This window comes from Propithecus coquereli, unplaced genomic scaffold (assembly GCF_000956105.1).
Source record: "Propithecus coquereli isolate 6110/MARCELLA unplaced genomic scaffold, Pcoq_1.0 Scaffold126, whole genome shotgun sequence".
NCBI classification, from domain to species: Eukaryota; Metazoa; Chordata; class Mammalia; order Primates; family Indriidae; genus Propithecus; species Propithecus coquereli.
The window spans coordinates 4780620-4797521 of record NW_012136747.1 but is presented as its reverse complement, the minus strand read 5'-3'; the positions used below and the strand labels follow the sequence as shown (position 1 = coordinate 4797521).

General features: G+C 59.7%; 2 protein-coding genes across 2 annotated transcripts in view; both read right to left on the bottom strand.

Moving 5' to 3' along the window:
• Positions 1–168: 168 nt before the first annotated feature.
• SLC16A8 (solute carrier family 16 (monocarboxylate transporter), member 8) lies at positions 169–4582 on the bottom strand. Its single transcript, XM_012638158.1, has 4 exons — positions 4366–4582; positions 3516–3659; positions 2418–3275; positions 169–731 (listed from the first exon to the last, which is right to left on the bottom strand). The coding sequence occupies exons 1-4, from the start codon at positions 4577–4579 to the stop codon at positions 415–417; spliced, it is 1533 nt and encodes a 510-aa protein (XP_012493612.1). The 5' UTR covers positions 4580–4582; the 3' UTR covers positions 169–414.
• A 2354-nt stretch (positions 4583–6936) lies between these two features.
• Positions 6937–16902, bottom strand: part of BAIAP2L2 (BAI1-associated protein 2-like 2) — a 27364-nt gene continuing 17398 nt past the window's right edge. The window contains exons 8-14 of the mRNA XM_012638157.1: positions 11105–11257; positions 10682–10820; positions 10353–10569; positions 8048–8161; positions 7558–7765; positions 7158–7201; positions 6937–7012 (exon numbers count right to left, since the gene is read on the bottom strand). Of these exons, the coding sequence (XP_012493611.1) occupies positions 6937–7012; positions 7158–7201; positions 7558–7765; positions 8048–8161; positions 10353–10569; positions 10682–10820; positions 11105–11257 (951 nt within the window). The remainder of the gene's footprint in view (positions 7013–7157; positions 7202–7557; positions 7766–8047; positions 8162–10352; positions 10570–10681; positions 10821–11104; positions 11258–16902) is intronic.

The window sequence follows — 16902 nt, the reverse complement described above, 5'->3', positions numbered from 1 at the left end:
CTGGGGACGCTGCCCCACCCTGCACGTGGGTGACACTTCCGCACCCAACTCTGCCCAATTCGAGGCCAGCTCAGGGGGCCCTGGGGAGAAACTTCTAACTCCCTCCCAGCCCACCCTAATTCAGGTGGCAGCTGGGGCCCGGGCGGAGGTGCAGGAACAGAAGCTTCGGTCTTTCAGCGCAGCTTTATCAACCCCAGTCTCCTGCAGATCCACGGCAGCCTCGCTGACCAGGTCAGGGCCTGGCAGGGCCGCCAGGCAGGTGCGAGGGGCAGCCCCCCAGACACCTGGGGAACCCACTGCAGCCCAGACGTGGTCCCCAGGAGCGACCACCTCAGACCAGCCTCCCAGTGTGCCAGGCCCTCTGGGACAGGAAGCCACGTTCCCAAGTCACTGGGCCACCCCAGTGCACTGGAGCTACACAGGCTCGGGGGCTGGCCTTGGCTGTGCCTCCACCTCTGGTTCCGGGGCCCCGACCCGGGGGCTCAGCACCTCCAGGGCCTCCAGGCTGCCAGGTTCCTCTGCGCCGGCGGGCAGGGGCTCAGGGTCCCCTTCAGCCTCGACTTCCTCTGTGTCACTGGCCCCACCCTCGGTGCCTGGGCCTGACAGGGTGTCCTTAGAGCGGCGTAGGCAACAGTTGGTGGCAACAGCCATGAAGATCCCTGCCAGGGCCACCTCAGAGCCAGCCAGGTAGAAGATGATCTCATAGTTCTTCAGAGCGTCCACCAGGCGGCCTGTTTGGGAGCGGTGGGAGGTAAGGGGCTGTTGGGGCCCTTCCTCTGCCTCCCTACACCCCCAGATAAAGGGCGGCACTGCCACACACGCGCACGCACGCGCGCACACACACACACACACACACACACACACACACACACACACACACACACACTCTTTATTCATGCTCTACAGATGCAAAATCCCGCCCTGGACCTCAGCTTCCTAAGTGCTATGGGCCTCTGGTTAGGCACCCCCTCCACCTCCTGATTCAAGCCCCACAGTGTGCTGCGACTTGCTTGGCAGAGGGGATCTGTGGGGGTGGTGAGGGACACTGGCCTTAGCTCTGCCCTCCTGGGGCCATCAACTCTTGCCCTTGCCCTTGCCATGTAAACCCCCAGGGCCTCAGGGCCTGGCTCAGCCCTCCCACCCACCTTCACCCACACCCCTGGCCTCCTGCCCCTGCCAGGGGCCCACGAGCACCCCAGAATTAGCATCAGCACAGGCTGGGAGGCAGGGCTTGGGGCCAGTCCCTCCTATTCCCTTCTCTGTATTTTCCGAGGTTTCTATCACATGCATGTATTACTTTCATCCTCAGGGAAATTTTTAATTGCAAATATTTTCCCCTAAAGTGTGGTTCCTCTGTAGGTTCCACCCTCCTGGGGCATTCTCACCCCAGGTGCCTTCTCTGCCCATTAGATCCACCCAGGGTCACACCAGAAATGGAAGCTGGGTCCCTGGGCTTCTGGGTGGGCTGGTTTTGTGGCTTCTGGTGGTGGCTTTGAGGGCCACCCACACACTGGCTCAGGGGCTTTGCCAATCTCACTGGGTCAGGGGAGGTGAGGCTTGATGAGGGCACTTGGCTGGCTCAGCCCTGGAGGAAGGATGGGCAGCTTACCCCATCCCAGGTGCAGCCCCCGCCTGGCAAAGGTGGCCTCCCCGCCATCACTCCATCCCACGGCCCGACCACAGCCCTCTCCTGCTCAAAGGCAGGCTCCCTGCCGTTTCGGGATAACCCAGCAACCCTGGGAAGACCCTGATGCCCACCCCCACCTTTCCAACCTTACTTCCTGCCTCATTTGCATAAGGACACTGTCCCCAAGCAACCCCCAGGGCTGTTCATGCTGTGCCCGCACCTGTGGGGCCTGCCAAGAAGCCTTCCCTGACCACCCTCATGATGGCGATTTCCTAAGGGTGACTGTGGTGGCGACTCTGCTCCTGCCCCCAGCTCTGGTTCCCCAAAGACACTGTCCATATCCTGGTGGCCCCTAGAGGCTGGGGAGACTAAAGCATTCAGATGCCGTGTTTCAAAGGTGTGGGCATCTAGCATCAGGCACACCCAGGCTCTAATTCAGGTACCGCCACTTGTGCTAAACCTCTGTACCTCCATTTCCTCATCTGTAAAACGATAAGCACCTGCACTTCCCAAGGTCTTTGTGCCCACTGTGTGAGATGGCCGACTGGGCCCGCTGTCAGTGTTGGTTGGTTTCTTCCTGGAACCTTCCCTTGCTTCTCTAACCCCACCGAGAGGTGGTGGTCCCGGCTTGCGGGAGGGGCTAATTGCCCACGGAGGGGAGTCCACACACCAAGCTGTCTCTGTCAATGAGTCCCTTCCCCCATCCCTGGAAGTTCCATCTGGGACAGGGAGGGGGCTTCCCTTAGACTAAGGGGCACTAGGCCTCACCACCCCCTCCTGCGAAGCGCACCGGCGGAGGGCGGTCCGATGAGCACAGCCACAGCCTCCACGAGCAGCACCAGGCCCAGCGCGCTGGGGAAGCGGGGCGCACCCACGGTCGCCATGAGCACCTCGAACTGCAGCGCGCCCACCATGCCGTAGGAGAGGCCGAAGGCGATGCAGAAGGCCACGAGGGCGCCGTAGGAGCGCGCGCGCGCGCTGCTCAGGTCCGTGAGCCCGTTGGCCAGCAGGGCCAGGCTGAAGAGATAGGGCACCCGCGGTCGCAGGCGCGCCAGGCCCGCCAGGGCGCCGCACGCCGGCCGCGCCACGATGTCCACGAAGCCCACGATAGATAACAGGAAGGCGGCGTCGGCGTCAGGCACGCCCGCGTCCTTGGCGTAGTTCACCAACAGGATGGCGGGCACGAAGAGCCCGAGCGCCATCAGGAACTTGGTGACCGCGTACACCACGAAGGCGCGGTCGGCGCACACAGCCACGTCCAGCAGCCGCCGGCGGGTGCGGCCGCCAGGGGGCGCCTCGCGCACGCGCAGCCCCTCGCCCTCCGCCTCCGCGTCAGCCTCGGCGTCCGCCTCGCCGGCCGCGTCGTCCGCCAGGTCCCCGGCGCCGGCCCTGCGCGGCGGTGGCCCCGGCCCGGGCGGCGGACGCATGACCGCTCCGCACGCGCAGCAGTGCAGCAGGAGCCCGCCGAGCAGCAGGAAGCCGCCGCGCCAGCCGAAGTGCTCGAGCAGCTGCTGGCCGAGCGGCGACAGCGCGGACAGGAACACGGGGCTGCCCGCCGCCGCCAGCCCGTTGGCCAGAGGCCGCCGCCGCTCGAAGTACAGCCCCAGCATGATGAGCGACGGCTGGAAGTTGAGGGCCAGGCCCAGGCCTGCGGGCGAGGCGGCGCTGGAGGCGGCGCGGTGCGGGGCTCCCGGGGCGTCCCTCCCTAACCCCCCCTACCCCCCCCCGCAGGAGGGAGGGGCCGGGCCCGACGGGGCGGGCAGACCCGGGAACCGATCCAGGAACTTCGCGGACCGCCCCTCGTGGGGAAACTGAGGACAGGTCTTGCGGCCAGGACTCCCGAACCTCCCCCCCGACCGCCGCGGGGGAGAGCAATGGGCGCCCTCACCTGTGAGCACCCCAGCCGTCAGGTATACCTCCAGGAGGCGCGTAGCGAAGGAAGCTAGGACCATGCCCGCTGAAGCCAGTAGCCCACCCGCCAGCATCACTGGGCGACAGCCAAAGCGGGTCACGAGGATGCTGGACACGGGGCCTGTGGGCAGGGCAGGGTCACCGCCCGGTTTGGGCCAGTCTCCTCTCCATATGCCCCAGATTTTGCACCTCCCAGCCCTAGAAGACGGCCTCCGAGGAGTAATGTCATCCTCGGCTCAGGGACCAGAGAGGGCAGTGTCTGGGCAAGATCACACAGCTTGGCTGGAACAGATCAAGGAGACAGCGGCTTGTCGAGGGGGAGGGACGTTTCCTAGCCTAGAGCACCATCCCCCCATGCCCACTCCTGAGAACCTGGACCCAAAGCAAGAGGCTTCTACGCCCTTTTAATCTTAGACTTCATATCTCCACCCGGTACAGCCTGGAATCCCCGCATTGTTCCTCCCAGGCCCTCCCCCCACTGCTCCCAGGATGAGATCCCCAGCTGTCCTCCACCCCCACAGGCGGTTAGGGCCTGCGAGGAGGGGGGTTGCTTCTTTAGATCTCACTGTCCCCACCTGTAAAATAGGCGGGTGTGGATCTGTTAGCGGGACTGGTGGGGCCCTGCGCGCTGGCCACCCTTGCAAGACAGCCACCTGCGCTGGGCTCCGTGTCTGGCCGCGGTCCCCTTCCTACCCTCTCCTCCCTCTTTTTGGTGCCAGGGTTTCCACAGGAAGGAGGGGTTTCCGTGCCCGCTGATGGTCTGGGGCATGCTCAGGAGGTCGGTGTCTACTAGTTGGGGATCTCGAGGGCCCGGCGGGGGCGCTGACCCGTGCCGTAGAGCATGGCCAACATGATGGAGGACACCCAGGCCGTGTCGCTGTAGCCGGCGCCGAAGTCACGCATGAGCGCGCGGAAGAAGACGCTCACGGCCTTGGGGAAGCCATAGGCGAAGCCGGTGACCACGAAGCAGGCGCCCAGCACCGCCCAGCCCCAGCCGCCGTCTGGGGGGCCCACGCCCCGTCGAGGGCCGCCAGCGCCCATCGCCACTCTCTGCGGGAGGGGGTGGGTGACAAGAGAGAGCCTCTGGGTCTGTAACCCAGAGAAGGAGGGGAATGGAGCCCCGCGTGGGGAAACTGAGGCACGGACTACCCTCAGGAGCCTAGCTCAGGTCATGGAGCCAGAAGGGGAAACTGAGGTGGGGACCTCACCCAAGGTCTCCCTCTGTGGTGAAGGATGAGGGGAGGCTAATGGTGGGTCCCACCTAAGACTTGACTTCCTGAAGGCTCCCTCTGGAGGGCACTTCTCACCTGTCAGGACCTAGCGGTGGCAGAAAGGGTGCAGGCGGGTGGAGAGCCGGCAGCCAGAGTGTGCTGGGAGGTGTGTGTCAGGAGCCAGCGTCCCCCTTATGTGTGAGGGTCTTGGGGCAAATGGAGCAAACCCCAGGGGGACGGATGCCAGCTGCAAAAGGGCCTGTGTGAGGGGGGTTTTCCTCCTTGGCCTTGCAGTATGTTCCTAATTTTTCTCAACGATCGGGAACAACTATTGTCATCAGAACATTAAGGTGGGGACAACCACTTTCAACAGAACATAGCGGGGGAGCTGAGTTCCAGGTCATCCGAGCTCAGCCATGGATTTGCTCCATGACTTGGGCAGGTCCCCTCTCCTGGCTGAGCCTCAGTTTCCTCACCTGTAAGATGGGTGATTGGTCACCCCCAGGCCAGCTGGGAATCTTGTGGGGAGGGGCTGGGGCTCTGGCTCCTGCTAGACAGGTGGGGACCTTAGGGGGTACTGGGAGAGAGAACTTCTGTCCTCCAAACCCCTAGCAGCTCCCCAAACCCCTCCATACACAGAGCACGGCTCCAAAGTCTCACTCCTGGAGCTCCCCCAAGGGTTCTCTCAGCGGCCCCATGTGCCCCTATAACAGATGAGGGGGGTGTGCCTTCGGGCCAGCATGGACCAGCCCAGAGCTGGGGCAGGAACCCAGGGCTCTGGGCACAGCCTCCTTCCCTCCCACGGCCCTGAGCTCCTGGCGTCTCCCTCCTGGCACTGCAGTGCTGAGACCCCAACCCCAAGGGTGTCTGGGACTCTGCCCCTCCCCCATTGGGACCAGATTCTGGCTTTTCCTGCCTGTTGTCTTCTCATCACAGCTGCAGCCACTTGAGGATGGAGACGAGAGGGTGGCCCCTGGGAGCCCTCCCCCCACACTCACCTGAACCTGCCTTGTGGGTCTGGGTGTCCGGCCTCACATCTCCCCAGGCCTGCAGGGAGGGGCCGCCGGGGCAGCTCCCCGGGAAGCTTACCCTGATGGGGGCTCCGTCTCCGGCTTCCCACCAGCCTCTGGATCAGCCACCTGCCTGACTCCCGCCTGACGCTCCCCCTCCTGGGCCTGGGGCTTAGAGTGTTTCCCCTCCCCCACCCCACCCAGATAAGAGGCTTTGCTTAGGAGGGGAGAAGAAGCAGGGAGCACAGGGCCAGGCCCAGCCTCTGCAGTGGGGCTCCCGTACAGTGTAGGGATAGGACAGCCCTCCACTTCCTGGAGCCCTAGGCGAGGACACACAGAGCCCTGCCCAGGGGGGTCCTAGTCTGGTGCTGGGGGCACAGCCCTGCCCTGGAGAGACCCCACTAGCCCTAATCACCACATTCCAGGAGGGGCTCAGTGGCTGTCCCCTGGATAAGGCTAATCTAGGCCTGAGAGGCTGGGAACGTGGGGGCGGAGGGACCAGAACAAAGGGTGCTGTGTCCCAGGCCACCTAAATGTAACTTGCTGGCGGTCCTGGCCCTCGGCCACAGCCACCCCTCCCCCACACTTGGAGCAGCCACTATTTCCTGGGGAACCCACGGGAGATGGAGGGATGCAGCTTGCGGGGGGGCACCCCCTAAAGAGTTGCTCAATATGAGGGGCTGAGAGTGAGACGGGCCTCCCAGGGAACGACCCCCTGGACTCCATTCTCCAGGGGGGTCTCCATCCCCAACCCCTTGCCCTGTCCCCCAGGTCAGACACCGCAGTTCCTGCTGCCGTGTCCACTTCCTTTATTTCTCATCGTTTACAAAAGTTAAACAGGGCGTGTTTGGGGCAGGAAGGTGGTACGAGGAGCTCCTCTCCTCTGGGGCAGAGAAGCGGGAAAGAGGTGCGGGGGTAAGAGCTAGGTCCCCCAGGGAGAGTCCTGGGGCCTCTGCAGGGGAAGAAATTGTTCCCCAGTTCCTCCTGCTGTGCTTTGAAGGCCCCGACCCCAGGCCAGCACCTGCGGAGCTGCTCTGGCTGGGGCTGCTGTTTGGGGAAGGGCAGCCACCCCCAGCCTCAGGGTCCCACTTCTTAGATCCGCTGCTGCTGTTGCTGCTGCCACCAGCTCTGCACAGCCCCTGGGGCACACCTCGGACCCCTGATGGAGGAAGGCGCCTCAGCGGATGAGGGGCGCTGAGCGGTCGTTGGTGACGGTGGGACGTAGCTTTACAGTGGCAAAGGGATTCGTGCCCCTGTAGGGAGAGAGGCTGGAATGAGGGCCCAGGAAGGCCGCTGGGCAACTGAACCAGGTGTCCATGTCCTGTCTCCTGCCCCCACCAGGTCACCTCCACCCACCCCCAGCGATGGGGCTCTTCTGACCCCCATGTGAGGACTCACCGCGGGAAGAGCTCTGGCGGGTGCTGCTCCCAAGACATAAGTTTCTGCAGTGGGGATGGGGAAGGGCCGGTTTGCTGGGGAGAGGGGCAGGCGAACCCCTCCCACCAGGGACCAGAAGCCCCTGCCTGCCTGCCAGCCCCAGCCCATGGGCCCCAGGGAGTGGGGAGGAGAAGTTGAGTGCCTCCCCCCAGACACCTGGGCTGCAGACCCTGAGACAAAAGCTTTCCCCCACCCTCTAGCCCAGGCTCAGACCCCACCTACCCCTCTCTGCACAGGGGGGCAGACTGAGGCTGGTGAAGGCGTCCCCTGCCAGATGGCCAAGGACAGAGCAGGGGGTTCCTGGTCTCCTGCTTCCCTGCCCACTGGATGCCCTGGGGGTGAGGACAGGCTGGGGGCTCACCTTGACATCACTGGCCGCCCCCATGCTGCCCATGCTGCTTCGGCGGCTTCCGGGCAAGGGCGTAGGTGCAGGGCTGGGAGCGTGACTTGGCACCCGGCTTGGGGTGCGGGATCGAGACTGGCCATCCCAGTACTCCGAGGATGCTGTGGAGTTGCCCGGCCGGTCCAGGAGGTCGTCCAGGCTGTGGCTGCCCCGGAGTGGGTAGGACCTGAGTCCGGAGAAAGGGGGTCAGAGGGCTGGGGGCACCCTGGGCATCCTCCAGCCTCCTCCTTGCACCTGGGTGAAAGGAGGCCATGGCTTGAGGGAGGTCCTGAGACAAGGCAGAGGGATGGACTCAATGACCGGCCGGGTAGAGAGATGGGGTCTCCCGGAGTGTGGTTCTCCAGGGGCTGGGCCCCCGCAAGACTGTACCTCACAGATGCCTCCCTTGGTGGGCAGGGACACCCCCCACTGGAGTCCCAGGCCCTGCCCCACCCGATTGCTCAGGTACCTGGAAGGTGGCTCGTTCCCAGGGTTCATGGAGGTCATGGGGCTCAAGGGGGCCATGGGGTTCACGGGCACCTCCTCCAAAGGCTTCACATAGGCCTCGGGGAACCAGCCGCCCCTGTGGGGCAGGAGCAGAGGGTCCTTTAAGCAAGGCCCAGTGATCAACAATGACCAAAACAATCCCAAGCAGGTCAGACGATTACTGCGCACTGCTGTGTGATCCAGGGCTGTGTGGACAGTAACTGGGTCAGTCCCATGAAGGAGGTCTTTGCCGCCATTCAAGGCCTTGAAGAGTCTGACCCTAACTGACCTGTCCAGCCCCATGTCCTACCAGGGGCTGGGGCAGCTTGGAGAGGGGGAAGCAGAGGTCTGAGAAGGAAAGCAAGGACACAGTGGCTGGCTTCATTCTCTGCTCACTGAGCACCACCATGGGCCGCGCACCCAGAGCAGGACACAGTCCCTCCTCCCCAGAAGCTCCCAGCCTGGGGGAGACAGACCCAGAACTGCTGATTACAAGGCAGTGTGCTAAGGGAGTCGCCAAAGGGGCGGGGGGACCACAGGCAACAGCAGGACCTGAGAGGAAGGGCACCCAAGCCCCAGGGTGCCTGACTTCAAATCCAGCGCTCTTTCCGCCTCACCCCTCTACCCAGGCTGGTCCCAGGTGATCTTCACCCAGAGCTCTGAGCCCGCACCCCTGCTCCGTAGCAGTCTGTGCCTGCTTTTGGATTCTGCCCAGGCTGGGGGCTCATGACTTCAGAGCCCAGGTTTGAGGAGGGCAAGAAACTGTGTGGCTCCTGACATCTTTCCAGACTCCACAGAGCCCATCGGATTCCTGCAGAACACCCGGGAAGGCGTTCTCCAAAGAGCTGCCTTAGACCCCACATAACCCAATCATCCTTCACCTCAAGGTAACTGGAAGCTACTTCATCTCAAACTGGCAGAACAGAAGCATTTCAGCATGTTGACTTCTGTTTCACCTTAAGGTGCCGACTCATGATAAAATGTGCCATTTTTCCTAACCTGTGAGTCACAGAACGAATAACGGTGTTCCCAGGGACGTGATGTGAGAGCACTGGTCTAGGAGGTTTGTCATCAGGCCCCCAGGAAGGTTGCTACACACCTGTTGTCTGATGGGGGTCTGCAAGGTGGGCATTCCCAGGGCAGGTGGTGTCCCTGTCCTCAGTCTCTCCCCACTGACCCCCTTCCATTCCTGGTCCATGTGGTCACCTGCCCAGCCATGGACCTTTGCACCTATGAACCCCCTCCATGCATCACCCATGTCCCCACTCACCCATCTGTAACCCACATGGGCAGCTACCCAGGGGCCGCCCATCTCCTGTGTGTGCACTAATCCACCCCTCACCTCTCCTACCACCCATCAGTGTCTGCACCCCACACGTGCAATCCTCCCATGCCCCCAATCACCCAGTCCCCCCATCTACGTACCCACCTGTCTGTCCACTCGCACAAACATGCACCCTCCTACCCACACGCATCCCCTCATCCGCCTGTCCTCCGTCCACTCAGCCACAGACCCAGCCCCCTGCCTGTGCATCCCTTCATCCGTGCCCCTCTCCCTGCCTCATTCATTCCTTCTCTCCTACAGCACTCGTGGGAGCAGGCACCCCACGCTCTGGCTCTCCTGTCCAGGAAGCCCTGTGGGGGGACACTGCCTGGCTCCAGCCAGCTCCCAACTCCCCCTGCTTCTCCTGCAGGACAGTGGTCCCTGCATGCTCCCTCTCCGGCTGCCAACCCTGCTGTCCTCCAGGCTTTCTGGGGCCACAGTGTATGGACTTCATCTCCCCCTCCACGCAGGGTGTCAAAACAAATTGGTTCGGGTTCTTTAAGGAGTTCCACTGCGCGTGACTGCAAGGAGGTGAGCACACTTCAGCCTGGCATTCACTGCCACCTAGCCGCACGCCCACCCTCATCCACCTGTCCTTCATCTGCTCAGCCACAGGCCCACCCTCCATCAGAGCTCCGGGCTGCCTCCCCTCTCGCCAGGACGCTCGGCAGCTGCTCAGTCAAGGTGTTCCCTCCATAATGTTCCACTCTTTGGGGAGAACCTGCCCATCCCCCTCCTCTACCATCTCTCAAGGTCCACCCTGGACTTGGTGAGGATGCTCTTCCTACCCCCAGGGAAGGGATGAGGAAACTGAGGCAGAGTGTGGGCAGCGGGAGGAAAGGAGAGTCGTCTGGGGCCCTGGGGGAGGCGAGGGAGACCTCAGCCAGGAGGTCTCAGTCGGGGCTAGAGCCCAGGCCCCTGGGGCTCCTTCCCACCCACCCTGCACCCCAAGTCTCCCACTCACGTGGACGAGCCCTCCAGCTTGCCGTAGAGCCAGCCGTTCTGGGCTTCGGGCACTAGCACCTCCACGACGTCTCCGGCAGAGAAGCGCAGCAGCGTGTGGTTGGCGCCCTCCGAGTGGGAGACCAGGGCGCGGACCCTCCTGGCGCCCCCGCCGCCGCCCGGGCGCTCGCCGAAGGAGTTGGAGCGCGAGCACTGGGTGCCGCTGGCGTAGAGCGAGGCTGCAGGGCGGGAAGTTCTCCCTCGCGTCTGCCCTCGCTCCCTCCTGCTGCAGCCCCGCCCAGACCCTCTCCCCCGCCCCGCTCTCCGCGCTCCGGGGCTCGGGGCACTCACCGGCCGACGGCGTCCGGGGCAGGGACCGGCGGTCCGGCTCCAGCTGAGACGCGGCCCTCGCGTCGTTGGGCTCGGGGCCGTAGGAGCCGGAGCCGTGCCGGCTGCGCGGGGAGCTGAACTCTCCCAGAGGCCGCTGGGGCTGCGAGGGGAGACGGGCAGGGGAGGGTGGGGCGGCGAGGGCGGGGGCCGCGCCTAGACCAGCCCCCACCCCCAGTCCCAGCCGTCGGCGTAGGGGTTCGGGGGCCGCCGGCCCAGCCACCACGGGGGCGCCGAGGCCGCGCCGGGGCGGAAGGGCGGGCCGGGGGGCGCAGCGTAGAGCGGGCGCCTGGGGGGAAGCAGGCTCCAGGCGGAGGCCCTCAGGCCCCAGGGCCCCGCGGGGGGCGGCGGGGGCGCGAATGGCGGCGGGGGCGCCCAGGGCCTCACCATGTCCAGGCGGGTGGGCGTCAGGCGGCCCGAGGGGTAGGGCGGCCCCAGCACTGGGCCCAGCAGGCCCGGGGAGTGTGCGCGGGACGGGCTGCGGCTGGCGTCCGACTGCTCCTTCCACAACAGCACGCGGTTCTGCAGCATCCCCCGGGCCTGGCGGGTGGGGGCGCAGGGGTCAGCCCGGTCCCAGCGGCTCCCCAACCTGGGGACTCAGAAATGGCACCCTAGACCCGAGGACTGGGGCCGCGAGCCGGAAGGTGCCGAAAGACTGCCGTGGTGTCACTTTGGGTCAGCTCACCCTCCCATCCCCCCACTTCCCCCAGCCGTGACCCCTTTTGTCAAAGCCCCTCAGTTTTCCTTGAGGAGCTTCCCCTGAGCCCCTCTCAGTCTGTGTGCTTTGGGTGGGGCTGTCCACACTGCCCAGCTAAAGGGGTAGAACCCAGGCCTGGCCACGCAGGTCCCCCATCCTCCTGGCTGCAGTGATGGGCTCAGGGATGGCACTTAGCAAAAACTGTGACCAAAGAACCCAATCCCATTACTGACCCTGTAACACCCTGGAAAATACATGCCTTCACCTCATGGGGTTTGCTAAATAGGCAGAGTGAAACCAACTAAATAAAACTAAGCAACAGACTGGTGGTAAATTTCTGATGACATTATTTGTGCTCCTGGATCCAGCTATATCTGAAACCCTTCAACTTCCCAGTTAACTATGTCATAATACCTTTTCTGTTTAAGCCAGTTTGAGCGATTTTCTAAAAGAGGCCTTTCAAATACAATTTTCCAGTTCATCCCTGTAGTCTACATAAGCATGTCTTTCTAGAATCCCCAACACACAAGCATCTACCTCTGCTCGAATACTTCCAAGGACAGGAAACTCGGCAGCTCAGCACACAGTCTATACCAGCTTGCAGTGGAGGGGGGAGGGACTTTTAATGTTCAACGTGCTGTGTGTATGAATCGTTTTTTATTTCCTGTATTTCATGATGCTCTGACACCCTGGGGACTTGCTAATCCTGGAGAGACTGCCCCTCCCAGGGAGAGTAAACAGCTTGCTACAGAGCACACCGTTTGCGTGCAAACCAACTGATCCAAAGCCCATCTGTCCGGCCTCCTTTATCTGTTAATAACTCTCGCACACTGAGCCGTTGTTTCCTCTGCCCTAAATCACCCCAGGACCAGGTACCAGAAAACTAGAAACTACGTCTGTAGCCCAGAGCCTGCTGAAACTATTCAAACTGTCTGACTCTAAACTTGCTCAAACTCGCCTACCCTGTTCTTCCCATGGAAACCACAGCAGTGGTTCTGGGCCATGCTCTCCCTAGCTCGTGCTGCCTCTTCACTAACCCTGCTATTTCCCCACGTGGCCCTGCCTTGGCAGGGCACATGCCCTTTCCTTGGGGACTGTGAGTAATAAAACCTCTTTTAATGTCTCTGTGTTGTCACTCAGTCGCCTCTATACATTAAATCCCACTACAATCAAAACACTGTGTTCTCCAGCTGTAAAGGTCTCTCCCTTTTCTTTTCAGACACCCCCTCACCCAAGGCCTGGCTCAGGACTGTCACCTTAGGAATGAGAAGAGCTTCCCTTTATTGAGCATTTACTTTGTGCCAGGCCCCGTGGTAAATGCCTTATCTGCACCATCTGCCCTGGGCGGTAGGTGCAATCATTATCTCCATTTTATAGAAGATGCTGAGGGTCAGAGAAGTTACGTTAAGTGGCCGGCTCCAGTAAGCAGGGAAGTGGCTTGCATTCGTCTGTCTGTGGAGCCTCCTCTGACTACACCGTTCAATGCTTCCTCCCTTGAACCTGGCCCGGCTGCTGAAACCCTTCTAGCCGTCTCAGGCAGCAATTACAGAAAGTCGCAGAGCCTCACATGATGGGAGCAACTAATCCAGTCGGTCACTAAGTGGACATTCCCTCTGTTTCCTTGCAGAAATTAATTAGCAAAGTAGAACAGAGACAAAACCCCAAAGGCCTTTGTGCACTTGTTTTGGAGGCAGTAGTAAAGGGACAGCATTAGGTTCTGCGTATCACTGTTTTAAAGGGATTTGTGTCCAATTTGAGAATATTCAGTGGCGAGGACCTGCCAGGGGGTATCAGAGAGTTTGGGAGTAATGACCACAGCACCGAGTGCCAGCCTGGACAGCACTCAACTTCCCTGGCTGCCCTCAGCCCTGCCTCAGGCAGTTTGGCCAGTGGGTGGGAAGAAACACTGGACAGGGTTTCAAAACCATAGAGGAGATCGTGGGAGAATTTAAAAAATATTTATGAAATGGAAAAGCAATTCTAAGGATGACACAAGACCCATAAACTCTAAAAGAAAAGACTCATAAACTTGACTAAATAAAAGTAATTTTTCCCACGGCTAACCCTACTATAACAAAGTCAAACGATAAACTGGCAAAAATATTTGCAACTCATATGAAGAGCTCCTACAAATTAATAAGAAAATGGAGGAGAAGATACTGACATGTCACACTAAAGAAAATCAAATCGCTCTAAAACATGAGAAGATGTCAATCTCACTTGTAAGACAAGTATGGAGTAAAACTACACTGAGATACAATTTTTACCTGTCTGATTAGCCAAGATTAAAAAGTTTGCTCACACACTGTTGTCAAGGAGTGTGGAAACACAGAATCTCATCCATCACCGATGGAAGTGTAAACTGGTACAACCAATGCCTATGCTCTTGGACTAACCAATTCCATTGCTAGGAATTTATCCTGGAGATAAACTGGCACAACTGCAGTAAACCCAGAGAAGCTAAGGGCGAGGGAGGAAGGCATATTATTGACTAGACTTGGACTCGATTATTGAATATGAATGAGAAAGACACCTTAGTGTCCGGGCACTAACAGTTCTTTATCTTGTAACTACGCAATCTTCTTATAAATATAGTAACAAGCAAATATTTATGCTTAGCTATCTTAGGAGTTAGATCTTGGATGCTCTAAAGTCCAGCTGGGTTGGACAACATGCTACCTGTTCCCCATGCATAGGGGAAGTCTGACTGTTCCACCCGTACCTCCCTCCTGAGGGGCAGTCACCCACATGACGCAGTCAAGGGAGTGACGGTCAGCTCTTAATGTTGGAGGGTGACCGTTCAGGACACAGGCAAAAAGGAGTTTCCTTCCAAAGAGGATATATAAATAGCCAGCCAGCACATGAGAAGATGTCCAACATCACTAGCCATCAAGGAAATGCAAATCCACACCACAATGAGACACCACTTCACGCCCACTGGGATGGCTATAATCAGAAAGTCAGGTATTAGCGAGATGTGGAAAAACTGGAACCCTCGCAGACTGCTGGTGGGCATGTAAAATGGTACAGCCACTTGGGAGAAGAGTCCTCCAATGGTGACACACAGTTACCACACGGCCCAGCAATTCCACTCCTACATCCCCAAGAGAAATGAAAGCATCAAAACTTGCGTGTGGATATTCAGGGCAACATTGTTCGTAACAGCCAAAAAGTGGCAACTGCCCAGGTGCCCGCCAGCTCATGAATGGGCAAATAAAATGTGGTTTATCCAGAAAATGCAATATAATTTGGCAATAAAAAGGAAGCCAGTCATAAAAGACCACATCTTGTATGATTCCATGTAAGGGAAATGTCTAGAACGTGCAAACCTACTGAGACAGAAAGTAGATTGGTGGTCGCCTAGGGCGGGGGATGGGAGGATTGGGGAGCGACAGCTAAGGGGTACTGTTTTTTGGGGGGCAGAGTAATAAAAATATTCTAAGCTTGATTGTTGTGAAGCATGCACAACTCTGTGAATATACTACAAACTATGGAACTGTAACTTTAAATGGATGAACTGTATGGTATATGAATTATATCTCAATAAAATTTTTTTAACAAAGAAGTTGCTTTTCTCTGGAAGATCATTTCTCCGGGGGAGGGGAGGGGATGAGAAAGCTGAGACTGGGGTGGATGTGGTGGTGACAGCGGGCAGATGTCAGCCTCAGCCGAGACCAGTCGCTGCATCTGGCCGTGTCCACCTCTGCTCAGCACCAGAGGGTCCCTGGGTTCAGATGCAGAGACTTGGGGAGGGCCTGGCAGGGGAGGCTGAGCCAGGGAGGCCGTTGGTGCAGCTGACCGGGCAGGTAGGCTCCTGAATGGTGGCTTTTGTTTTCATCTCTGGGGGGAGGGGGGGAGAGGGCAGAGGCAGACCCCAATTTCATCAGGACCCTTCACACGCCAGGCTCATGGCGGTCTCAACCTTGTGAGGTGGGACTTATTTCCCTCCTTGCCCTATAAGAAAATGAAGCCCACAGACATGAAATCACTTGCTAGAATTTGCAGCCAGGGTACAGGGAGGTTGGGAAACCTCACACGAGTACGAAGAAACAGAAAGTGATGGGAAAAGCAATGAGGCTGGGGGAGGGGAGGGGCTTCTGGAGGGGAGCTGGTGGGTAGGCCAGGGACCCACGCTCAGACACGAAATGGAGCCAGGCCTGGCACGGCATCTGGCCTTAAAAAATATTTGTTCAATAAATGAACGCATGACAAATGCAGGGACAAAGTTATCAATCTGTGAGGGAATGGAGGGAGGATGGTGTCTCCATGTCCCTGGCCTCTCCTCCTGCAGATGCCGTCGGCCCCTTCCCCTGAGGGCTCAACCGCTAACCCAGGTCACGCAGGCGGGCAGGTCCACGTTCCAGGAGGGCAACTGTGAGGCTTTGGCCCCTCCCCGCTGGACCGTTACAGAGCAGAGCAGGATAGAACCTGGACCACGGCTGGCCTGGCCAGGGTCTGAGGACCTGCAACGCAGAGGCCAGCAAGGACTGGGACTTGGGGGCCCACGCAGTGTGGCCTGCAGAGACATCTGGTGGGGCAGCATTGGGTGTCCCTTCTGAGTGTGGCCTGGGAGGGGCTGCTGGCTTTCCTGAGCTGCAAGAACCCATAGGCTTGGGCTGCTGCTAGCCCATAGGGTTTCTTTATGCAGTTTAGGGACAAATGTCCCCTCTGGGCAGACAGAGCCTGGTGGGCACACATTTAGTGAGAGGATGACCTTTTTGTACAAAGAAAAAGTGCTCCTTTCTGTGGGCAAACACAGTCTGCACCAGTGTTCAGCTTGGCGAGCAGAGCACAGTCCTTACTCTCAACCTGGCACCCTTGTGCAGTGCACAACCTGCGTAACCTTCCCTAGCAGCCCCGTCGCGGCAGTTTTCCACACAGGCAAGCTAAGTTAAATCCTATCCCTCTGACTGAATGAGAGCTGGTGCCTGTAACAGGGAGATCTGGAACAGAGTAGGGTCCTCCCTTTGCCACTGTGGAGGACTGGTCCCTGGACAACTAGACAAGGCAGCCCCTGGCGGAGAGATTGCTCCATTCCCCACTCCCACATTTGCCAGCGCCGCCGCCTGAGGCCCTTGCAGCTCAACAACCCAGACTGAGAGGCCGTGAGGGGCAAAGGAAAGAAACAAGGCACCTAAGAGGTCCAGTTCTGAGACTAGAACCCCGCAGGCCACTGCGGCTGGGAGACACAGGTAACAAGCTTGCCAAGGCTGCATAACAAAGCCCTTCTTAATCAGACAGAACGTGACTTTAAGATTGAAAATGGAACAGATGAACGAAGAGATGATGGACTTGTTAAGAACGGCATCAGTGGCCTGACAGGTCAAAGAGGCGAAATGTCTCAAATGTGGAGCAGGAATAAGGGACACAGGCGTGGAGGAGGGCGTAGGTGCGGAGGCTCAGGGACCAGAGTTCCAGAGCGAGGAAAAGGAAAGATGGCCAAGGGGTAATAATGAAAGAAACAGAGGAAGAAAGACTTGAGCCTGCG